Source organism: Elephantulus edwardii, unplaced genomic scaffold (genome assembly GCF_000299155.1).
Source record: "Elephantulus edwardii isolate Elephantulus edwardi_28Jun2011 unplaced genomic scaffold, EleEdw1.0 scaffold00152, whole genome shotgun sequence".
Taxonomy (NCBI): domain Eukaryota; kingdom Metazoa; phylum Chordata; class Mammalia; order Macroscelidea; family Macroscelididae; genus Elephantulus; species Elephantulus edwardii.
Genome location: NW_006399902.1, coordinates 4,122,743 through 4,148,359, shown reverse-complemented (window position 1 = coordinate 4,148,359; position 25,617 = coordinate 4,122,743). Strand labels below are relative to the sequence as shown.

Genomic DNA, 25,617 nt, shown 5'->3' with positions numbered 1-25,617 from the left:
AGTATTGCTTTTTAATTTTTGACTCATGTACTTTTAACTTGTTAGTTAAATTTGTGTCTTCTAGGCTGCAACACTTCCATGATACATCTTCAAGGGTATGAACATGTATGGCTAAGCACAATTGATAACAATGCGTCTAAATTCTAAAATGAATCTCCACAATAGTCTATGTGTTTCCTCTTGACAAAGGGGCCCTTTAGAGTAGTGAGAGAAGATCTTCACCCTGAAACCTACAGCGTCCCTTTTCAGCAGGAAGTAGCTAAGAGAATATGCCGTCCCCTTTTGCTTATAAATCAGGGTGAAGTCTCTCTCAGGGAGGAGGGATAGGGAATGGCAAAGGATACACTGACAAAGGAGATTAATCAGAACTGGCTTTGACAAACACTGTGGCAATGGGACAATTAAAACAGACTTTCGGGGGGAAAAAAAAAGAGGAACAAACTGGGGGGGAGGGTATAGAAAATAGTGCAACAATGAATGAATGGAAACCCAAAATCTCTGTAAATGTTCATTAAAATTAATAAAATTTAATAAAAAAGAAAAAGAAAACTGGAAGTTGTCAAAGTGAAATGAAGACTTCCAGATAAGATAATAGGGTAGACAGATACCAGTTCAGGTTCTCACCAATAAACACATCAGAAAACAAATATAAACCTGAGAATAAGAAGGAAGAACATAAGAGAAACACAGACTAAGAAGACAAATGGCACACAGTGCTGTCAGTACCACAGCCTAGCCATTTTGAACAGCCATTTGTTTGCTGCAGGAACCCTGGTCTGTAGAGATGCCCACAACCATGGCTAGTTGGCAGGAAAGGACAATATTCCTTCTTGTTCCCCTGCCCTTCCAGAAAGGCTTAGGGGCTTCTTCTACCACCAACCACTAGGTGGCTGGTGCCATTTCCCAGCTTTGGACTGCAATTCCCCAGACAAAAGCATCATTTTCTATTTGGTGCTAAAAGCCTGCATCGCTCTAAACTCATCATCTCCCTCTAGGAACTGTCAGACTGAGCCATACATGCTCTGCACCACCTTCATGGCGCAGGGTACCCGTCACTGAGGGCGCATCCTTGGAGATTTAAGTGAGCAGCAAATTAACACTTCACACTAGCCAGGTCTGATTAGGTAACTGAACACATTCATTCCCTAGACTGGTAAAGCCACCATGCTTAACCCAAGGTTCTTCTGAGCCAACAGAAATTCACAAGTTGGGTGCTTCACCACCCAAAAGGCAGTTCCAAGCCAGATATCTTGTCTGTACTTGCAAAGACACAGCATCCAATGTCTAGGGGCCAAGAGGTAAGTCCAAATCAGGAGAGAAAAAAAACAAAACAAGTCAACACAGAACAAGAAAGTGACCAAAATACAAAACAAGAAAATCCTTCAAAGGGAAAAATGTTACTGGAGTTTTCTGATAAAGAATTGAAGAGGACATTATTTATCTTCTACAAACTGAGAAAAACACAGAATTTAAAAAGTTATACAAGACCAAACACATTAAAAAAATGGAAAATTAGAAGCAATACAAAAACACCAAAGTGAAACTCAGAATATTAACACTAAAAGTCCAGATAGATAATGTATTGGAATGTTCACTAAACGAGTATTCTGAAAAATTGTTTTTTTCTTTGAATAGATCATCAAATTTCTCTTTCCCTAATTCTACCCACCTCTAAACCATGGTTTTTCAAAAGTGCTGAAATACTAAGAAGTATAAAGTTCTCTCTAGTAAATTTCCCCCGAACACCCACTCTTTGGTAGTGAAATAAACATAAAACCTACACTAATCCAATTAGTGTAAATTAGGAGCCACTCTTCTAGAATTCTGTGGGAAGGGCAGTGTGCTCTTCTCGTTCTTTTTTGCACAGCACCTGACAAGGAAAGGCTTTACGAGAAGAGAAATCCTTTTACTTCCAGAGCTACCACATCCCTTTTCTGACACTCTGTATTTCACTAATCTCTAGAGAAACTAAAACCAGGCCTCTGATAAAGAGGACAGAGAAGCTAAAGTTCCCATGGTTTGCTATTTATTATTAGTAGTATCCTTTTTGTCTTGCCTGTTGTAAGTGTGGATCAACTTGGCAGAAATCAAAAACCAAAATTATCTATAAACAACTGCCAGTCACAAAGTCTGTTATCAAAGAAAGGAGATAAAACTTGCTAGCCATGGGGCTAGTATAAATTTCATTAAGAATATAAGAATACAGTTAAAATAACACAGACACTCAAAATGGCAGGGAAACCAATTTTTTGGCTTCACTTTTGGTTCAAGAGGAGACCGATAACTTTAATAAGCAACTGCTATGTCTCAGGCATTATATATTTATAGATAATTTATTTAATCATCTCAGCAATCTTATTTAATAAATGAGAAAACTGAGGCTCAGTTATTAAATAAAAGAGCTGAGTCTGGAATCCAGGTCCTCTCTACTTCCAAAGCCCCTTCTAATAATAAACACAAATTGCTATGTATCAGAGACAATGACTAAAGATGACAGAAGAAAAATCAATGGCTTTGAGTTGTGGTGCTGGAGAAGCGTGCTGAGCATTCCATGGACTGCCAAGAGAACAAACAAGTCTGTCCTGGAGAAGGTAAAACCAAGCTGCTCCTTGGAGGTAAGGATTTTTAAGCTCTGTCTCACATACTTTTGGCATGCGGCTAGGAGGGACCAGTTTTTGGAGAAGAACATCATGCTTATGCTTGAAAGGGTGGGGGACAGCAGAGGAGAGGAAGACCCAAGATGAGATGGATTGACACAGTAATCAGTAATTGGGGTAATAGGGGCAGATGTGTTAGAGACAGTGAAACTAGCTCAAGATATAGCAGGGTTTGGAGCTATTGTACACAGGGTAACTATGAGTCACAGGCAACTTGTCTACACATAACATGAAGAAGACAAATAATAAAGAATAAAGAAATAATGGATTTATTTGACTAAAGTGGAAAATAAAGGCCTCTGAGGAGACAATCTAGAGATGGAGAACACAAACTGAGAATGTCCAGAGCTATTAGGAGATCAATGCAGCTGGAGTATGAAGAGCTTAAAAATCACACAACACTGTCAGATTAGTCAGAAGTAAAACTGAAATCAAGAATACCAAAACCATTGTTGTCTAGTTGATTCTAACTCATAGTAACCCTACAAAACAGAACAAGGTTTCCAACCCTATAATATTTATGGAAACAGAATGCCACATTTTAATTCTGCAGCGCTGGTGATGGGTTCAAATCACTACCCTCTCAGTTAGCAGGCAAGTGTTTAATTACTCAACCACTGCTGGTAGGTGCTGTTGAGTCGAGTACAAACTTAGAGTAACCCTATGAAGAAAAGATCTAAACCCTGCTCTATCCTGTGCAATCCTCACACTTCCTGACACTGAAGAGACCATTGTCGCAGTCACTGTGTCAATTGACCTTGTCAGGTTCTTCCCCTCCTTCACCAATCCTCCACACCTCCCAGCATCAAGTCCCTCTCCAAGGAACAGCCCCTCTGATTAACATGCCCAAGTATATGAGGCGAAGACTCATCTATCTTGCCTGCAAAAAGCACTCTAGCTGCCCACTCTCCAAGACATACCTATTTATTCTTTTGCCATCCATCGTATGTTCAATGCTCTTCTCCAACACCAGAGCTCACTATCAGGTCATAGGTCATTAAAAAAAAACCAAAACAAAAACTCAACAACAAAAAACAACCACCCTAAAAACAAACAAACAAACAAACAAAAAAACCACCCTCACGACTGTTGCTGTTGAGTCAGAATAGACTCATAGGTAACACTCTAGCAGGTGTTCAGAGGCTATAAATTACAAAGGAGAAGACTATCTGTTTTTCTCTCTTGAAGCCACTAGTGGATTTGAACTGCCAGAGTCGCCAGCTTTGGGAGAGCAGTGCAACTTGCTACAGAAGGCACCACTAGAGCTTCCTTAAATCACATCAAGACCATGAAAACAAGTTTGGATTCACTCAGGTATAAGAAGAAACATACCAACTGTGAGTAGAATAGAATTTGTATGGTTCTGAGTTTTTAAAGTATTATTCAGGCTAAAATGTAAATATCAGATTGGAAAGAGGCTATAATAAACACAAGGGGTGGGCACTCAAGATAGAGAAGTTAAACTAGAGGGAGTCAATGGGATAAGGAATAGGAATCTATTTAAGAGGAAGAAATTACAAAGCTTGCTAGCACACTGGAAAAATAAGGAAAATTAAGAGGGGAAAACAACTTGATTTCTTGATGATGTTAGAGTTCTAGTTTGGGCACCTGAATGTCTAGCAGTTCCACTTGCTGAGATAGAAGAATAGACAGAATAGAGAGAGGTAGTGAGAAAAGTCAAGAATTCCAAAACAACTATGAGATATCATCTCACCCCAGTCAGAATAGCAAAATTTAACAGAACAGCAAGTAACAAATGCTGGCAAGGTTGTGGGGAAACTGGAACCCTTATTCACTGTTGGTAGGAGTGTAAAATGGTGCAACCACTGTGGAAGGCTGTATGGCGCTTTCTCAAAAAGTTGCAAATAGAGATACCATTTGACCCAGCAATTCCACTACTGGGAATATATCCCAAAGAGACCATAACTGACATCTAAGCAGATATATGCACACCCATGTTTATTGCAGCTTTGTTCACAATAGCAAAGAGTTGGAAACAACCAAAGTGCCCATCAACAAATGAATGGATAGAGAAGCCGTGGTATATTCACACAATGGAATACTACGCTGCATTGAAAAACAAGGAACTGATGCAGTATTATTCAAAATGGTGACCCTGGAGGACATTATGCTAAGTGAAGTATCTCAGTCACAAAAGGACAAATATTGCATGGTGCCACTGTTGTAAAGCAGGACTGACCTTGCGGTTGGGAGGAGACAGAGAAGGATGGGTTTAATAGTGTATACTGCATTGAAACTGATGAGGAAGAAAACTGTTTAAGCGGGAAAATTATTAGGTATTTTTGTCATGACTGGAGTCAAGAGTGAAGGCTGTATAGTGGAGTGCACCTGGGGGGAGGGATTGTAAAACAATGAAAGAATTTTTCTTTTACTTTTCCAAGAGGCTACTGTACGAGGGGGGAGGGTTGGGAGGGGAAAAACGTGTAACAATGAATGAATGGAAATCCAAAGTCTCTGTAAATTTTCATTGAAATTAATAATAAATTTTTAAAAAATTAAAATTACATTAAATTTATCAAAAAAGCATCATAAAAAAAGTCAAGAATTCCATTTAAAATATAAATTCAAGATGCTATGAGGTATGAATTTTTCCAGAAGGTAAAGAGTACCAGAGTAATGTTTATCTGTGTTTCATAGACTAGGCAAAGGCATTTGACTGTGTGGATCACAACAAATTTTAGCTAAACTTGGAAAGAATGGGAATCCCAGAACACTTAATTATGCTCACGCGGAACCTATACTCGGAGTAGGAGACAGTCATCAGAGGAGAGCAAGGAAACACTGCGTGGTTCAAAATCAGGAAGGGGGTGACAACACTGCATGGTTCAAAATCAGGAAGGGGGTGACAACACTGCATGGTTCAAAATCAGGAAGGGGGTGCATCAGGGATGCATCCTGTCTTCATACCTTTTCAATTTGTATGCAAAACAGATCACATGGAAGGTTGGACTTTATGAGGAGTGTGGCATCAGGATTGGAGGAAGATTCATCAACAACCTATGTTATGCAGATGACAAAATCTTGCTTACCAAAACTGAGGAGGACCTGAAGCGTTTGCTGTGAAAGGTCAAGGACTGTAGTCTTCAATTTTGGATTTAAGTTCAGTATCAAGAAGACAAAGATTCTCACCAGTGGGCCAATTGGAAGCACCATGATAGATGGAAAAGAGACTGATGGTGTTAACAATTTCAGCTTGTTAAACTCCACAATTAAGACTCTTGGCCCCAGCAGTCAGGAAATCAAAAGACAATTGCATTGGCGAAGTCTGCTGTCATAGACCTCTCCACAGTGCTAAAAAGGAATGATGTTGAGTCTAGAGACTAAGGTGCACCTAATCCAGGCCATGGACTTTGCAATTACTCTCATCAGAGAGCTGGACAATGACTAACTAAGGATGACAGAAGAATAATCAATGCTTTTTAATTGTGGTTCTAGAGAAGAGTATTGAACATACTATGGACTGTCAAAACAAATTGTCTGTCTGGGAGAGGGTAAAACCAGGTTTCTCTCTGGAGACAAGGATTCTGATGCTTTGTCTTACATACTTTGGACACATGACCAGAAAGGATCAGTTTTTGGAGAAGGACATCATACTTGGAAGAGTGGAGGAACAGTTCAGGGTCAACTGAGACTGTAACTGGGGCAATGGAGTTAGGTGTGTTGGAATCAGTGAGACCTGCTCAGGATAGGGTAGGATTCATAGCTACCGTGTGGGATTATGTGTGTTGGAGTCAGTGAGACTGGCTCGTGTTAGAGTAGGGTTCAGAGCTATTGTACAAAGGACCATTGTGAGTTAAGGATGACTTGATGGCACAGAACAACAAAAACATGAGGTAATCAATTAAGGATGTCGACTGTGCAGTTAGTCTAGAACTTAGAGGAGGTACATGTGACAGCAAGATGCTGCATCAGCCTTTCCAGTTCAATTTACAGTGCTCAAGGTATTCTCACATGATTAAGAGCTCCAAAACTCATCTCATCTCCAAATTTCAACCCATGTTTTAACATTCTGATAGGTTCAAAGTACAAACGAACATACCTCGCCTTGGAAGATAGTATAAAGAGCAGGCAAGTTTTCCATGGTCTCAGGTCTTCCTGCATTCATTCTTAACATAATGTTCTATGGCTCCTCCATTTCTTTTTTGATAAAGCTAATAAAAATGTCCTGTCACAAAGAATTAAGACAGACAACAATTAGAGACATTGGCATTAAAGAAAGAACAGATGCTAGAGAATAATTATACCATTAGATTTAAAATTATGTACTTTTAGTCAAATCTCACTTTTAGTATCAACTCTGTTGAGAGGTTTGGGGGGATTTTTTTAGGGCTTTCCCCCCCCCCCCCTTGTTGTGTACCATGAAATCAGATCCTACTCCTTCTCCAGGGAGCATCTGGTGGATTTCAACCACACACCTTCAGGATTGGAGCACAGCCTCTTGAGAGTTTTAAAGACCTGAAAATAATAACTAATTTCTTATAAATTTGTTAATTATTCCAGCCATTAGCCTACTGGTGGTTTTTTAAATTGTATTTGTTGTCTTTTTTGCCCCCCTTGACCGAGGAAGGTTTTAGCGGGGGGGGGGGTGTGTGTGTGCATTTAATTGTGTGTAAGAGAGGATAAATCACAAACACATACACACTCCTACAGAACAAGACTAGTAATTAATCCTGGCTAACAAACATTATGTCCAGACATGTATCATACTTCATGTAACTCTCAAAACTCTAAAAATACAACTTCTATTATTATCATGTTACACAGATGAGAAAAACCAAAACAGCCAAGGGCCAAATTACTAAGTTTCTGTCAAGAAGCAGCACAAGCACATGGAATCAACAGTTGCTTACCACAGAGTCAGTGCTCTTAACCACTATGATAGGATTAAATTTGAAAATTTTTTTTTTTTTAAAAAAAAGCTAATTTTTTTCTGGCAAAATTAAAACACGCATATGCTCATTTTTAATGTTTATATGATATATTAAATCCAATAAAGAAAATGAAGTAACATATTCTCAACTGCTTTATATTCTTTCATTCTTTTTTATATGTAGACATGTTTTTAATAGAATGAAAAAATCATTTATTCATTGTTGTTGTTATGTGTCCTTGAGTAGCTTGTGACTCATAGCGACCCTATGTACAACAGCCCTAAACCCTGCTTTATCTTGTGCCAATCACATTGCCTCTGACACGCCCATCCTGATTACCCCAGTGACTGAATCAATCCACCTCATAGAAGGTCTTCCCCTCCTGCGCTGTCCCTCCATTAATTTAGCAATTTAGTAACAATACAGCAATTCATACACATTCCCCCAATCTTTAATGCCTAAATAATAACTCATTGCTGGATGTACCAAATGTATATATTTCCCTATTAATAAACATTCAGATTATTCCCAAATTTTGCTATGGTAAAAGCAGTAATAAACATATCCGTTTAGACGATGAATGATGAAGAGGAGGACATTCTAGCACTAACATTTATTGAACATTTACTACAGTGGTAGGTACTGTGTGTTACACAAATTATCTTCTTTAAGCCTCATAACACATCTACTCATCCTATTTTACAAGTGAGGAAACTAAGAAATAGAGAAGTTACATAACCTGTCTATAATTTCACAGATAGTAAGTAAAAAGAATTAGAATTCAATATAGGTCTTTCTTCCCTTTTTTTTTAAAAAAAAGTTTGTTTTCATGAGTTTACATAGAAAATGAGATTCTCACTTGACAATTTCTATACAAACTGTTCAGTGCATGTTTTGTTAGGTGCTGTCTAGTCACCTGTGACTCATAGTGACCCTATGTACAACAGCCCTAAACTCTGTCCTACCCTGTGCCAATCTCACCATCTCCGACACACCTACCCCCATTACCCCAGTCAATGAATCAATCCATCTCATCGAGGGTCTTCCTCTCCTGCACTGTCCCCCTCCACTCTCCCAAGCATGACAGCCTCCTTCAAGGACTGGTCCTTCCTTACAACATGTCCAAAGTATGTCAGACAAAGCTTCAGAATCCTTGCTTCAAAGGAACAGCCCGGCTTCACCCTCTCCAGGACAAATCTGTTTGTTTTCCTAGCAGTCCATGGTATATTCAATACTCTTCTCCAACACCACAGCTCAAAGGCATCAATTCTCCTTCTATTCTCCCTAGCCATTATCTAGCTCTCTGATGCACAGCAAATGATTGCAAAGGCCATGACATGTATCAGGCGCACCTTAGTTTCTAGACTGACATCTTTGCACTTCAGCACTTTAGAGATGTCTCTAACCACAGACTTTCCCATCGCAATACGTCTTTTCATTTCCTTGCTGCTGGTGCCAAGAGTGTTGACTGCGGATCCAAGCAAACCAAAACTGTGAACAATCTCAGTCTCTTCACCATCCATCATGATACTGCCAATCGGCCCAGTGGTGAAAATTTTTGTTTTCTTGATATTGAGTTTCAATCCATACTGAAGACTGCAGTCCCTGACCTTCCAAAGCAAGTGCTTTAGGTCCTCCTCAGTTTCAGCAAGCATAGTTGTGTCATCTTCATAACGCAGATTGTTGATGATTCTTCTTCCAATCCTGACGCCATATTTCTCTTCATAGAGCCCAGCCTCCCGGATAACCTGTTCTGCAAAAAGACTGAAAAGGTATGGAGACAGGATACAGCCCTGGCATACACCCTTCCCAATTTTGAACCATGCAGTGTTTCCTTGCTCTGTTCTGACGACTGCCTCCTGGTCCAAGTATAGGTTTCACATAGTTGCTGTGTTTTCCATAATGGGCCAACATTCTCATTAACTGCATTCTAGCTATTCTGTTGCCAATACTCTAGATTTTTCTGTCCCCCTTTATATTCTCATCTTTTGCTATAGAGGAGTTGTTGACTTTCTGCTCCAAAATGGACAAAATGCTTTAAGTGGAATATTGTGCTCACAGGGAATGTCTTTTGTTTGTCAGCATGTTATTAAAAGGCGATTTTAGGGGATAGTTTTGGTTCAAGGTTTAAGGATTCTCTGGGTGATAAGTCTCAAGAAATCCTCAAGTCTCACCTGGCTCAGTAAGTCTGGATTTTTTAAGAATTTGATTTTTGTTCAGCATTTTTTTGCCATTCAACCAGGGCCCATCTATGGTCAGTAGGGGCAGCTAAGCACCATCTACTGAGTCCTTTTGGTCTCAGGGTAGATGATGTCAAAGCTTGTGCAGGTAATTAGCCTGGCTGACTTGCTTTTACTCTAAGACTTCGGTTCCTTCTTTTTCTTTTGCTCTTGACAAGTGGAGATCAATTGTTGCATTTTAGATGGCTCAATCAAGTTCTTTCTGACTCCACTAATTGATATGCTATAACTTCACCGAAATTAGTTAGATTTTGGACATTTGTACTCTTCCATAGGTCCTAGGGAGCTCTGGTGGCCTAGTGGTAAGAAACTACACTGCAATTCCAAAGGCACACCGTTCAAATCCACCAGCTGCTAAGTGAAAGGATGGGCATTCTCCTCTCCTGCAAACAGCTTCTGAAAACCCGCTGGAGCATCAGCTCTAAGTTGGTTCCAACTCGATAGTATTCAACAACACCCACCAACAAGAAATCCTAAAGTTGTGAACAGCACTGAGTTCCTAAAACCCTTCAGTTCTATTCTTTCATCCCTAAATCTCCTACAACTGATATTCCCATAATTTTTGTTGTAAATCTCTCAAGTTGAGTGAGGGAGGTTTTAATACTAATTTTCCTTCAATCCAATCACATCTCATTAATCTTTCAGAGTTTATAAAACATTTAAGTCTATTGAGCCACTATTCTCTGATTTCCTATATGATGGATTTTGTCTGATTTTTCACATCCCTGGTCATTTTCATAGAATGCTGGGAAACAGGAAGAATTAATAGGCTCACTCTGTCATCTTGAAATGAAGTCACTTTTTGACACTTTAATAGGCTAATGGTCTCTTTCATTCTAAAATCCAAACACTAAACAGTGCTTCTCAACCTTTATGTGCATATGAATCACATTAAAGTGCAGATTGTAATTCAGTAGGTCTGAGATAAGTGCCCTAGACTCTAACAAGCTCCCAGAAGATGCATATGCGACCAGAATAGCAAGCCTTAAAGCTTTAGAGTTGAGGGGGACCTTGGAGAGACTTTTCTTTAGTTTGTTTAAATTAGGACCCTCTTATCAATTGCCTTGAGGGTACTATGCTTATATCAACATGCTTATATCACAGGTTTGAACCCACTAGCCACTCCACAGGATAGAGAGTAGCAACTTGATTCTGTAAAGATTTATGGCCTTGGAAACCCTATAAAACAGTTTATTCTGTCCCATACATTCTGTCTGAGTTGGAATAAATACAACAGCAGTGGGTTTATTTTTTTCTTTGGTTTTGTGGCTCTTGATAAATCACTGCTAGATAAGGACAAATGGCATGGTCCACAGTTCTTTTTCATGACCTCTCATTTACACTCAATACTTGAAACACTATTCTCTTGGGTTTCATTATTATGTGGATCTACTTGTACTTTTTATTGTGATTTGTGTTAATGTTTACAGAGCAAAATGGTTTTCCACTTCGCTCCACTCTGTTCAGCTGAAGCTGAGGCACATGGTCCATTTTGGGCTTTGCAGATGCCGCCACCTCAGCAACATACTTCTCTGCTGCTGTTGTCCCCAGACTCTGGCCATGGTCAATCACACCATGTATTTCAACATTGCTGTCTAGGGCGAACCCTTATGCCACGTCTCTTTGAGCTGTTTGTAGATAAAGTCTCAAAGACAGGAGAAAAATTGCAGGTTCTAAGAAATGGGGAGAAAAGATCTGGTTACAGGAGTTCCTGCTTTCACATGCCATAATGGTACTGGTGGAAAGTCCATCTACAGGGAGAAGTCTGATGATGACTACTTGACCCCAGAGCATACAGGTCCTGGCATCCTGTCCATGGCTAATGCTGGATGGACCCAATACAAACAGTTCCCAGTTTTTAATCTGTACTGCTATGACTGTATGGTTGGATGGCAAGCATGTATCTTCGACACGGTGAAAGAAGGCATGAATACTGTGGAACCCATGGAGCACATCGGGTCCAGGAACAGTAAAACCAGCAAGAAGATCACCATTGCTGACTTTGAGCAACTCTAATGTGATCTGTATTTCATGCTTTCTCCTAATCACCAGACCACTCCTTTCACATCTCCAGAGACCACCCAGCACCCCACCCCACCCCACAGTGTGCTTGTAGTATCTCTTAATCTTTGTGCTCTTGCTCTAGTTCTTTGGGCTCCATGTCTTCTTTCTTTCCCTCCAAGTTTAGCAGGATTGCAGAGAAGTTTATGACTATGAAATAAATATTAGACAACAACAACAAAAAAATTTCAAAAAAACCACACCAAAAAACCCCAAAATAAAAACAAAGAGTAATTTTGGTTTTAGGCTGAAAGTGTGACTAAGGATCACAGTCTTGGGGTCTAATCTCAATACTGGACCAATAAGCCTGATCTTTCTGATCTTGAGTGTTGTTCCACATTTCTCTCTCATTCTATCAGAGACCTGTTTTGATCTCTTACAAGTTTTCAGTAGTGCCAGCTGGGCAACATCCAGCTCTTCTCTCAGAGTTATAGAGACCAAATGAACCCTTGGGTTTTTACAGCCACATCTCTCTCTCAACTCTACTCACTTTCAAATGATGACTATATCCTACTTATGAAATATATTTCTGATTTACAACACTTGTCTTGCTATGTTCAGAAATGATTCACAGCTGACCCTCAACTGGGGTGTGAGACAGTTAAGTGCAAGAGAGAAGAATGCATATAAAAAGAACAAAGGAGATGGCCATATCTGACCATACCAGCTTCACAAAAGGGAACTGTCCCCGCTAACAGCATCAACAACACAAAATCCATTCCCATGAGGTCAGACAAGTCCCCTACACTTCTGTACCTCTTTCTATTTATCTCAACACCAATCTTACTGCTTTGTTGTTGTTGTTGTTGTTGTTATTGTTAAGTGCTGTCGAGTCAGAGATGACTCATAGTGACCCTATGAACGAAAGACCTGAACACTTGTATAACTTTCATCATTTCTCCACATTCATAGAGTTTCCAGAGGCAAGCCATTTTGGAAGTGGATGCCACTCCTGCTTCCAAGCTTGTTTTAACTGGGAATCTCCACCAAACACTGTGCACCATGAGTAACCATTATAGCATTTGACACATCAGTGTCACAGTGTTTGGCTTCACAGCAACCACAAGTTACCACTGTACAGCAAGTGGACACACCAGGGTTATACGACCTAGAAGAATGTTTGACCAAAAACAATTAAAACCAGGCCTGAGGGTTTAAAATCACCTACCTTTGGCTTGGTAGCATAACTTTCTAACTACCAGGCGAACAGAGGTCTCTCTATGATGTTGTGTCTTACTACTTTACCAGGTCCAAAATCCAAAGAGATAGCTCACAGACCACACAGAACCATTCTGGGGAAGCAAAAGTTTCTAATCCAGGTTAGTAGTAGAATATAATCAGGGCAGCTTCTGAAATGTGCTCAGTGCCTCAGCCTTGAACCTCGTGGTTTAGACCAGTGTTACAAAGTTCTCAGTCTTGGAAATTATGGCCTCCTATCCCTAGCTGTCCAACAAACTTGGGCAAAGGCTCTTAGCTCCGGTTTCATTGGGGTCATGCTCTCATGGTCCCTTCTCATGTCATGTCTTTGGTTGTCCACTGTGGCTGCTATGGCTGTTGCTTCCTTAGGCAGTCCTACTCTGTCCTCTAGCCCTGAAGAATGAGTTGCATTCTCTTGTTTGCTCTTTTCTGGTAGTGAGGTTTCTTCCTCTTTTGCTGTCGCTGGATCTACTCAAGTTACTGGTGAAACTAGCCTATCCCCTTTTTGATTGGTGAGACTAGCCAATCCCTTTGTAGACTGGCTAACACAATCTTTTCACATGTTCTCACCCATCCACATGACAAAGTCAAATTCAGTGGCTAAGAAAGTAATTTTGAACAATAACTTCCACAATGCCAATCTTTCTCCCACACAGCTGCTGGTGGATTCTGATTCCAGAGAGGGGTAGACTTTGAATAAGCAATGTACTTCCCTATCGACTAGGCCACCAGAGCTTCCCTATGATCACTCAGTAAGTGAACCTGCTCACTTGAAACAGAAATGAAACAAAATCTTATTATCCAAACCCTAGTTCTGGAGCCCTTCAAGTTCCAGGAGCAGTCCTATCCTAAAGTTCCATAGAGAACCAGATATTCTTAAAATAAATGTGTCCTTTCCTGCTTAAATTGCCAAAATCTGTTGGTAGTACAAAATTGGTATTTATTATTACTTTACTAAAGGGCAGAATGGAGATAACTTTGTCAGTTTCTGAAAATTACTTGATAAACAGATCTTGCAAGCAGGTATCAAAATTTAGTTAAATCCCATCTCCTCTACTTAATAGCTACATAGTCTCAACTCTAGTCTTCCTGTCCCTCTGATTAGCACTACTCAAAAAAAGGGTAATTTAGGCTTTCAGGGGAACTCTGGTGGCTTAGTGGTAAGGCATATGATGCAAAGGCAAGTGGTTTTTTAAAGTTACCAGTTGCTCTGCAGGTGAAAGATGGGCAATCTCTTCCTCTGCAATTTACAGCCTCTGAAAGCCTTCTTGAAGGTTAGCCATGTGTTGGTTCTGATTGGACATCAACAAACAACTATCTTGTCAACTCTTATAGCATTAGTGAAGTAGAGAATCTATACAAAGATCAACAGCTGAAGCATCGAAATTGAATTCAAACATCACAGTCTATCTAATCTATCACCTGCTTCTCTTCACATAAAAGCCATGGGAAGGGTGATAAAAGTAGCAATGGTCTTAAATTGTTCCTTACAGATTTTTTCTGTGATAAGAGAATGAACATCAAGTTTAAGGCTTTCCTGCCTGATTCTCCTGTGGCATAAAAAATAAAAAACAACTCTATTTGATTTTTTAAGAAGGAAATTGGCATACATCTTTGTGGGAAAGCCTGGGAATAGAAGAGTAACAGGTTCACAACTAGAAAAGCAAAGGATTGCCATTTTGAAGACAGCAGTTAAAAAAATTCCAATTATGTTTTGTAAATCCCTAGGGTTCTGTGGAAATTATTCAGAGGTTCCTCAGCTAATTCAAGTTTATTTTTAGTCAGTTTTGAAATAAATAGGTCACCAAAGGATTCATGGCAGGAGGTGGGGGGCGGGGAGGGGGAAAGCCAAAGAAGAGCTAGGCCAGTCAGTGAAAATAGGAAGGAGGGCTCCATTGCAGGGATGAGAGGAATAGCAATCCAAAGGCCCAAAATTAGGCAGGTACGTGGAGCCTCTCCTGAGCAATTTGACAGAGGTTATTACTGACTCCTATTTAACCCACCCAGCCTTGGAGTTGGCCATTACTAGAGAAGGGGAAATGTCACTAGAGGAAGGCTTGCTTAACAGATTCATGTATGCAACTTTGATCTAGTTAATATATTAAGCTGCTGTGTAGATTTCAGTTAAGTTGGGGGGAGGGAGGATTTGGGGGAGGCAGAATTCTGCTCCTTTTTTTAAAAAAAGGGAAAAAATGGCAAGAGATATTAGTTAATCAAATAGGACCACATCCCAGGACTTAAACTCCGGCCATGGGTTTGATTCCAACTCATAGCAACTGTCCACTGGGTTCAGCCACAGGCTGTAAATCATGAGAGAAGGAGACGACCCATCTTTTTCCAGTGGGGCAGCTGGTGGATTTGAACTGCTGGCAGGGTAACACACTACAGACTATGCCATGAGAACACCCTAAACACTTAAGAGCAAACAAATTTACAAGGATTCAAGTGCACCATTTTGGAGCTGCCTTACAACTTGCTCAAAAGGAAGAAACTCTTCCCTAAGTGCTTCATTTCACCTGAGCATTTTAAACAACTGTATAAACATAGGGAGGCAACAAGGAGTTATTCTAACCTCTTCTCAAAGCAAAGGGCAGAGCAAGAAAAATGTTGGGAGGACAGCAGCAGCAGAATGATAATAAAGAGCTAGAATAGAGCTGTGTTAAACATGAAGAAAATCTGCAAAGATGGTGAATCAAGGGTGAGGAGGATCAGAGTGATAAGGGTATCACAATTGGGATGACCAGATGGGACATTCAGAGGCTGAGCACTGAGAGGTGGGCTTAAAGATTACAGAGAGGATAGCAACATTAAATTTCTGATTTTAATTCTAAATTGGGGTTATATAAGAGAATGTCATCATTTAAAACCTAAATTATTCAGGGGTGACAAATATCAAGTCAATTTACTCTTAATTTATACTGTATCTCCATAATAATTTTGTGATTATGGGGGGGGGTTAGTTGTACACACAATTGGAGAAGAACAAAGGTAAGTATATCCTATCCTCCTTTACAGGCAACTTGACAGCACATAACATCAACAATAACATCCTTCTTTATCGATTGTGGTATTGGTAGAAAAATTTTGAATATCTCATAGAATGCCAAAAGAAATAACCAGTCTGTCCAAACAGGGTGCTTTAAGAGGCAAGAATGGTGAGGAGGGACCAGTCCTTGGGAAAAGATATACTGGGAAAGGTGGAAGGTCAGAGAAAGAGAAGGTTGGAATGACAGAGGAGAAGACAGACCCTCAACAAGACAGGCTGACAGAGTGACTGTAACAATGGGCTTGTGCACGTCAGAGATGGTGAGGGAGGGTAGCACAGGAAAAGAGCTAGGTTCAGATCTATTGTTTATAGAGTCATTATGAGTATTAGTCAATTTGATGATACCTAACAACAATAATAAGTTCCTTTTCCATTACCACATCTCCTCTGTTTTACTTGCTATGCATCAGGACAATGACTAGGGATGATAGGAGAACTGATGCCTTTGAGCTGTGGTGCTGGAAAAGAGTATTGAATATACCATGGACTGGTAGAAGAACAAACAAGTTCATCCTGGAGAGGGTGAAGCCAGGCTGCTCCTGGGAGGCAAGGATTCTGAAGCTTCGTCTGATATATTTTGGACATGTTGCAAGGCGGGATCAGTCCTTGGAGAGGGACAGGTGGGTGTTCAGGAGGGTAGAGGGACAGCACAGGAGAGGAAGACCTTCTATGAGATGGATTGAGTCAATGACTGGGGTAATAGGGATCGGTGTATCAGAGAGAGTAAGATTGGCCTATCAGAGGCAATAAGATTGGCATAGGATAGAGCAGGGTTTAGGGCTATTGTACATACAGTTGCTATGAGTCACAGGTGACTTGATGGCACATAACAACATGCTTTACTAGCTTTTTACTATTCTTTTTCTTTTTTGTTTTTTTACCATTTTCTCAACACATTCATGTTCGTAGCCTGAAAAGAAAGCAGCACCTGTCCACGACTGTTGCTCTAGAAATTTGACGGTGTCCTTTGAAAGTCTCTCATCTACTAGCCACAATATTTTGTGGGACCCAAATTTCTTTTCTGCCTGGATCCTTTAGACACCAAAATGTGTCCCCTAATTGTTTCTTTCCCTCTGTTTGGCATATGCTGCAGTTGTTAGTGTCATCAAAGTTAACTACGACTCATAGCAACTGTATGATCAATAGCTCTGAACCCTGTTTGAGGGTTGTTTGAGGGTTGTTGCTGTTGAGCCAATCTCACTGTCTTTTGACACACCTGCTTCCACTGCCTGAGCTACTGTATCCAGCTCATCCAGGGTCTTCCTCTCCTGCCTGACCTTCCACCCTTCGAAGCATGATGTTCTTCACCAATGACTTTATTTATTCATTCAAGAAATCTTTGAATACCTACAGCCAGGCACTGAGACCTCAAAATTAAATAAGAAAGGGTCTGATTTCATGTTTGAATGAATAAATTCAAAACTTGCTCATGCTAGCTTTCTCCATGAGTGATGCCCTTCATTAATCCCCATTTGATTCCCAAAGGTGAAACCTCATTAGTGGCAGTACTCTACCAAATGAATCATGGACTGTTAACCCTTTCTGAGGTTGTTGTTGTTATGTGCCATCAAGTCACTTGTGACTCATAGCAACACTACGTATAAGAGCCCTAAACCCACCTCTATCCAGTGCCAACCTTATTGTCTCTGACATACCTACCCTCATTACCCCAGCTACTGAATCAATTGATCTAATCTCATCAAGGATCTTCCTCTCTTGTGTTGTCCCTCCACCTTCCCATCAGGATGTCCCTTTCCAAGGACCAGTCCCTTCTTGTAACATGTCCAAAGTATGTCAGATGAAGCTCCAGAACCCTTGCCTCCAAGGAGCAGCCCAGTTTCACCCTGGCTAGGACAACCTGTTTGTTCTCCTAGCAGGCCATGGTATATTCAACACTCTTCTACAGCACCACATTGGCTCAAAGGCATGAATTCTCATTCTATCATCCCTAGTCACTGTCTAGTTCTCTGACACATAGCAAGCAATTGAGAAGACTATGGCCTGGATCAGCTGCACCTTAGCCTCCAGACTGACGTTGCTCTTTAGTACTCTGGAGAGGTCCCTGACAGCTGACTTTCCCAATTTGTCTCTTGATTTCCTGGTTGCTGGTACCAAGAGTGTTGACTGTGAAGCCAAGTAAACTAAAACTTAACAATCTCAATCTCTTCACCATCCATAATGATGCTGCCAACTGGCTCAGTGGTAAGAATCTTTATTTTCTTGATATTGAGCTTGATTTTCTTGATATCTGTATTGAAGGCTGCAGTTCTTGACCTTCTGCAGCAAATGCTTCAGGTCCTCCTCAGTTTCAGCAAGCAGGGTTGTGTCATCTGCAAAATGCAGGTTGTTGATGAATCTTCCTCCAATTCTCATGCCATATTCCTCCTCATAGAGCCCAGCCTTTTGGATGATCTGTTCTACATATAGACTGAAAAGCTATTGGAGACAGAATACGACCCTGATGGACACCTTTCCTGATTTTGAACCATGCAGTGTCTCCTTCCTCTGTTCTGATGACTGTGTCTTGGTTCACATATAGGTTTCACATAAGAACAATTGAATGTTCTGGGAATCCCATTCTTCTCAGAGTCAGACACAGTTTGTTGTGATCCACACAGTCAAAAGCCTCTGCATAGTCAATGAAACACACAGACAGACATTCCTCTGGTGCTCTCTGCTTGCAGCCAAGATCCATCTAACATTAGCTATAATATCCCTAGTACTACAGTCTCTTTTAAACCCGGCCTGTACATCTGCAGTTCTCTGTTGACATGTTGCTCCAGTAGTTTTTGGCTAATTTTCAGCAGAACCTTGTTTGCATGTGGTATTAAGGATACTGTTTGATAATCTCCACAATCTGGTGGGTCACTTTTTTTTGGTAGTGTAATATTTTAAAATGCAGCCTTTTCAGTAATTATTTTCTCTTGCCTTCATATCCCAGTATTAGCTGACACTCTTCTCAATTTTTTATTTTTTTCATATTCATTCATTTTTGTACATTTTCCTCCCTTCCCTCCTCTCTTCTCAAATTGCTTGTGTTTCATTCTCTCAGGTTCCTAGCCAATTACTGCTAAGTAACAAATATATATACATATATATCTCCAAATTTTGAAACTATAAAAATTTTGACCAGATCACTGTGACAATATATGAAATAAAATTTCAAAGAGCCTCCAGAGTATCTATCTGGTTAGTAATTTTAGCTTCCAAATTAATGGAAGGGTATTGGGAATAAGCTCTGACAAAACTTTCAGAACAATTCCTAGTCCACAAGAACATTATCTTTGCCAAAATCAAGAATCTCGAGGCTATTGTTACATGCCATCAAGTCAACTACGTATGACTCAGAACAACCCTATAGACAATAACTGAGTCTTCCTTTTCTGAGCCAAACTCACTGTTTCTGACACACTTGCCCCACTGCCACAGTTATTATATCAATCCATCTCATCCAGGGTCTTTCTCTTGTACGCTGACCCTCTCCCCTTCCAAGCATGATGTTCTCAAAGAACTGGTCCCTGCTAGCTATAAGCCCAAAGTAAATGAGATGGAGTTTCAAATTTCTTGCCTCCAAGGAGCACCTTGGTTCTACCCTTTCTAGGACAGACCTGTTTCTTCTGTTGGCAGTTCATGGTAGGGTCAATCATTTTCTCCAGCACCTCAATTCAAAGGCATTGATTCTTCTTCTGTTATCCTTTGTCATTGTTCAGCTCTCAGCAACTGAGAAGACCTTGGCCTGGATCATGCACACCTTAATCTCTAGACTGACATCACTGCCTTTTAGCACTCTAGAGAGGTCTTATGATTTCCTGACTGCTGGTGCCAAGAGTGTTGACTGTGGATCCAAGACAAGCAAAATTGTTAACACCCTCAATCTTTTCTCTACCTGTCATGATCCTGCCAATTGGTCCAGTGGTGAGGATCTTTGTTTTTTGTTGTTGAAATGCAACCCACATTGAAGGCTGATCTTCTGTAGCAAACATTTCAAGCACATCTCAGTTTTGGCAAGCAAAGTTGTGTCATATGCATAATTCAAGTTGATCAATCTTCCTCCAATCCTGATGCTATATTCTTCTTCATAAAGTCCAGCCTTCCAAATGATCTATTCTGCATATAAATTGAAAAGATATGGAGAAAGGCTACATCCTTGATACACTCCATTCTTGATTTTGAACCATGCAATGTTCCCCTGCTCTGTTCAGACAACAAGCCTGCTGGTCTAGGTTTCACATGAGCACAATCAAGTGTTCTGAGATTCCCATTCTTCTCAATGTTAGCCACAGTTGTTATGATCCACATAGTCAAATGCCTCTGCATAGGAAATGAAACACAAATAGACATACTTCTGGTACTCTCTGCTTTCAGCCAAGATCCAACTGACATCAGTAATGATAACCCTAGTACCTCGGCTTCTTAACCCTGCACGTATTTCTGGCAGCTTCTGTTGATGTACTTTTCTAGTTATTTCTGGACAATCAGCAAGATTTTGCTTACAGTGGTACAAGTGATATTGTTTGATAATTTCCATATTCTGTTGGATTACCTTTTTTGGAGAACAGAAATAAATATAGATCTCCTTCATTCATTTGGCCAATCTGTCCTCTAGATTTCTTGGCATAAACTAGTGAGCACATCCAGTACTGCAGCTGTTTGTTGAAATACGTCAATTGATTTTTCACCAATTCCTGGGGGGTCTTATTTTTTACCAATTCCTTCAAAGCAGCTTGAACTTCCTCCTTTATTATCATTGGTTCTTATTCCTACTTCCTGAAATGGTTCTGTTTCATTCTTTTTTTGTTTCAATATTCATTTTTTCCCTATTTTTTTTACTGTGATTTTAACATTTACAGCACACTTTGATTTCCATTCATTCATTGTTGCACATTTTCCACTCTAACCCAAGTTTGCTTTTCTCTTTAAAAAAAATTAATTCATTGTTGCACTATTTCCTCCCTCCCCTCTGCCCCCCCTCAGTCCACTTTGCTATGCACCTCCTATTCTAGACTGCTGTCATGCAAATAATGCCTAATCATGTATTCCTTTTAAAGAGTTCTTTCCCTCATCTGTTCCAGTGCAGTATTCATTATTTACCCTCTCTTTTCTTAGTTTCCCCCCATGCACCAATGTCAGTCCTGCTTTATATCACTGGCATTATGCAGTATTTGTCCTTTAGTGACTGAGATATTTCATTTCACTCAGTGTAATGTCCTCCATGGTCACCCATTTTGTATAGTATATTCCATTGTGTGAATATACCACACCTTCTCAATCCATTCATTTGTTCATGGCCACTTGGGTTACTTCCATCATTTGCTACTGTGAACAACACAGCAATACACATGGGTATGCATATATATGTTTGGGTGGAAGTTCTGGTTTCTTTGTGCAATTGCTGGGTCAAATAGTATTTCTATTTTCAACTTTTTGAGAAAGCTCCATACTGCCTTCCAGAGTGGTTGCACCATTTTACACTCCCACCAACAGTAAATAAGGGTTCCAATTTCTCTATAACCTTGCCAGCATTTGTTGTTTGCTGCTCGACTGAACTTTGCTATTGTTACTTGGGTGAGATGATATCTCATAGTTGTTTTGATCATTCAATATTCTGCCCATAGCATCTTTTAAGTATTGCAACACAAAGCTTGAAACTCAAGGCTACTGCTACATAAAGTCACCAACCTAGCAAACTATTGACTGGAAAAATGCACTGCCTCTACCATTAATTGCCAGAAAAATTTGAGGCCTTTAACTCTGCTTCTCAACATTTAACTCAGTTCCAAATACAATTTTCATCTTAGCTGTAAGAGTTTAGGAAAGAGCTTTTAGCTTTCCAGCCTTTTGAGTAAGAGAAAGGCATATTAAAGGGTTGAAATGTGTGTCATGCAGGCCAAATTCACAGTCCTTGCCACACCTTATTATGTTTTCTTTATGCCTGGACTAAATAGCCTAGTTATTACTGGGGAGGGAGGCACAGTGGGGAGGGAAGGAACAATGGAGAGCCATGACCATGAATCTTAAACGGGCTCTTCACTCTGCCTGGAAAGCCTACATTTCTCTGGTAAATTTCATTCACTGATAATTCTGTAATAACTTTCAAATCATCTGCAATTTTCTCATATCTCTTTCTTTCATTCTCTTCAATGATCTCTGTATCACAAATAAACAACATAAGCAGAAATCAATCTACCCAAGAAAACCCCATTTAAAAAAAAAACCAAACTCATTTTCTAGTCTTCATCCCCTGCCTTATTTTAAATGGAGAAACTGTCCATCTTCCTCAGTGATTGTACATCGGTCTTAAGGTAAGCCTTTCTATTCCTGCACTGTAGAAGTTGGATAATGAATAAAGAAGACTGAAAAACTAATGTCTTTCAAATATGGTGTTGGCAAATACTGAACTATCCCCTGGACAAACGGTCTTGTCAAAAGTGCAACCAAGGTGCTCCTTGGTGGCAAGGGCAGCCCATTTCAAGAAGTGCCAGCACTTAGAAAAAGACATCATACTTTGAAAAGTAGCGGATTGCGAGAGTAAAGACCCTAAACAAGATGGACACAGTGATTATCAACAATGGGCTTGGGCACAGCGTCTCGACACATTCTAGATGGAATGTTCCTTCCGCCTCCCCCTCTTTCTTTACCTATTAGAATTCCCTCCCCACTCCTATCAGGAAAGACCGCCTGCTTATTTCTGGCGCTGAGAGCATCAGATCTCTCTCCCGAGGTCAGGAATCGTTCACACTCTAACACAGCTCTCTATACATTATCTGTTGGACTGAAAGAAGGCCGAGATCACAGGTGTGAGTCTCAATTTACTCCACAATACTGTGCTCTCGAGAAGCAGGAGGTGAACATTTTCTTCATCTCTGTCCCTCTCCAAGGCACCGAGTAGGCCCCAAGAAGACGCTGCAGAAGCAGCAGTAGAAAGAAGCAGTGCTTCTTCGGTTATACGGGACACAGGTGGAGGCTAGGAGAGAGGGCTTTTCTGCCTTGAGAACACCTCGCACAGGGTTGAGCAAATAGTCTCTGTCCGAAAAAGTTAACAAGCGAGGATCAGCTCCCCAAACGACCTTCCCGCCCCAAATAGGGTTTGGGTGCAGCCGCCAGAGACCTCAAAGCTCTAGTCTAGACTAAAAATAAAATCCAGGCTAGGGCAAGATAGAAATTCGGGCCTGCTTGCTGGCTTTTGCAATCAGCACTTCAAGTGAGAAGAGACAAATTCATATCTCATTTCCGAGACACAATCTTCAAATTCGGGCTGCCACCCCCGATCTTTCTTATACTTACTCGGTATCAACTCCAGGTCGACAAGCTGCAAAACTGAGCGAATCACCAGACCCAGTCACAGCGCTTTCACCCAGAAGACACAGCGCGCCTAGGTGGGACTCTAACTCCACTCGCCATTCCTAGAGCCGGAGTCTCGTGACGTCAAAAGCAGTTACCCAATTACAAACGAGTACTCAGAGGGCAGCGCTAGGGGAAAAAACTTGCAAGTGAATTGGTTTCTCCAAACCGGAAAGACTAAATCAGAACCAATCGCGTGATCCCTAGCTGTGTCGGCGCGGTCAGAGCCGTGCTGAAGCAAGTGGCTGCCGCCATGATAGAACAGCAGAAGCGCAAAGGCCCCGAGTTAGCCCTGGTTCCAGTTAAGCGTCAGCGGCATGACTTGCTCTTGGGAGCGGCAGGATCGGGCCCCGGAGCAGGGCAGCAGCAGGGAGCTTTGTTGCAAGCGGTAAGTAAAAGATGAGGCGTCCTTCAGCCCTCAGCTCATCTTCCGCTCTCTTCTGAGCTGTGTACAGGTGGCATCGCACTGGCCTTATCCCGTACTGACGAGGAAAGAACGAGAATCTCGACATGAAGTTAAGACATTAAACACAGTAAAATACGTTCAACAGATATTCAGTATGTGTTGTCGTATCTGACACCAATTTTCAGCTTCATGACCTCCCAGTAAGGGGGACTGCAGTTGTAAAAAGCTTGAGATCATACCTGGGACCTCGGGTTAGGCATCCTAAAACCTCGAAGGATCTAGCGTGGAATAAGCATTTAAGTTTATAGGGCGAATGAGTGAGTGAAGGAGCGAGATCTCACTTGGGGATTTTAGGCAAGATGCTCTTCCTTCATTCAATTTCCATTTCTTTGCACTAATATTAAAAGTCGCTCACATTCGTTGAGCTCCTGTGTATATGTAATCGCGACTGTTGTTGTTAGTCTGCAGAGTTACTGTTTTTGTTAGGTGCTATCGAGTCGACTACAGCTCATGAGCCTTGCCTTTTACTGGGCCCTTCTCACCGTCACTGATCGCCTTGGTCCATTGTAACAGACACCATCAGTCCATCATGTTGGGAGTTTCCCAATCTTTCTGTGACCCTACACCTTTCCCGGGATGATGCCTTTTTCCAACGACTATCCCCTCTTGACAACATGCCCCAAGTATGGGAGACTAGGTTTGACCATCTCAGACTTAGAAGAAACATCCTGATTCCATTTCTTCAGAGGTAGGAACTATTGTTATCCCATTTTATAGGTGAAGCAACAAACTCTCATCTAGTAAGTGGCAGAAACAGATTTTCTTTTCCCCGTCAAAATGGTGTTTAATGTGTGTGGTTTTGGTGGAAGTTCTTAGAGCAGATTAGATTTCCGTTTGAATATTTCTATATCATTTGTTCAGCAGCACTGGGTGTTATCTTTTTTCATTTCGGTTCTGGGTTAACAGTGAAACGCTGCAAACAACGTTCCCAGAACTTCCCAAGTTATTTCCATTCTGATTATTCTGTTTCCGTTATTCTAGTTTCTCTGCCACCTTGCCCTGATATCTTTGTTTTAGAATAAGTGCTGTTTAGGAACCCTCCTGGCACTGTGGTAAAAGTGATGAGCTGCTGATCTAAAAGGTCAGTGGTTTGAGCCTACCAGCAGCTCCATTTAAGAAAAAAAAAAATGAATAAATATATCAGTGTATTTCCATATAGATTTACAGCCTTGGATACCTCGTGGGGTAGTTCTGCTACATAGGATGGCTATGAGTCTGAACTGACTCCATGGCAGTTGAGATTGTATGATCGTTTGGTCACATGGAGATCATTTTAAAGAAGCACTGTTCTAATAAATGGTATTTTTACCTTTTATAAGCCAGTCTGTTTTTTAGCCAAAAGATGACTGCTTGGAATAATTTTGATTCAAGGTTTAAAGAATATAAGGAATTTGAATTCTCTCCAATATATTTCTCCTTTTCTGTTGGAATCCAATTATTATGACTTTAATTGAAATAATGGATGATGATAGCCAGGTACCGTCTAGTTTTCTAGGTCCCAGAGTAGATGAGATTGGGTTTCATCCTGTTGCTTCTCTGGGTATTTGATTTCCTTCATTCTCTTTGGCTTTGGCATAAACTCATAGTTGTATCTGAGATGCCCTTTTTCAGACCCCATCCTACATTTCCAGCTAGAATGTAGAACACCAGCTGTATAAATTATGTACTTTATTTTGCTACTTGACCTACGGCGGCACAAGACTCTAAGCTTTTATTT

General features: G+C 40.6%; 2 protein-coding genes across 2 annotated transcripts in view; one reads left to right on the top strand and one right to left on the bottom strand.

The window, feature by feature from the left end:
- The window catches only part of ZCCHC17 (zinc finger, CCHC domain containing 17), a 79,190-nt gene extending 72,347 nt beyond the window's left edge, over nt 1-6,843 (bottom strand). The window contains exon 1 of the mRNA XM_006894940.1: nt 6,718-6,843. Within this exon, the coding sequence (XP_006895002.1) occupies nt 6,718-6,792 (75 nt within the window). The 5' untranslated portion in view covers nt 6,793-6,843. The remainder of the gene's footprint in view (nt 1-6,717) is intronic.
- Nucleotides 6,844-23,630: 16,787 nt separating this feature from the next.
- The window catches only part of SNRNP40 (small nuclear ribonucleoprotein 40kDa (U5)), a 57,806-nt gene continuing 55,819 nt past the window's right edge, over nt 23,631-25,617 (top strand). The window contains exon 1 of the mRNA XM_006894939.1: nt 23,631-23,822. Coding sequence (XP_006895001.1) covers nt 23,688-23,822 — 135 coding nt within the window. The 5' untranslated portion in view covers nt 23,631-23,687. The remainder of the gene's footprint in view (nt 23,823-25,617) is intronic.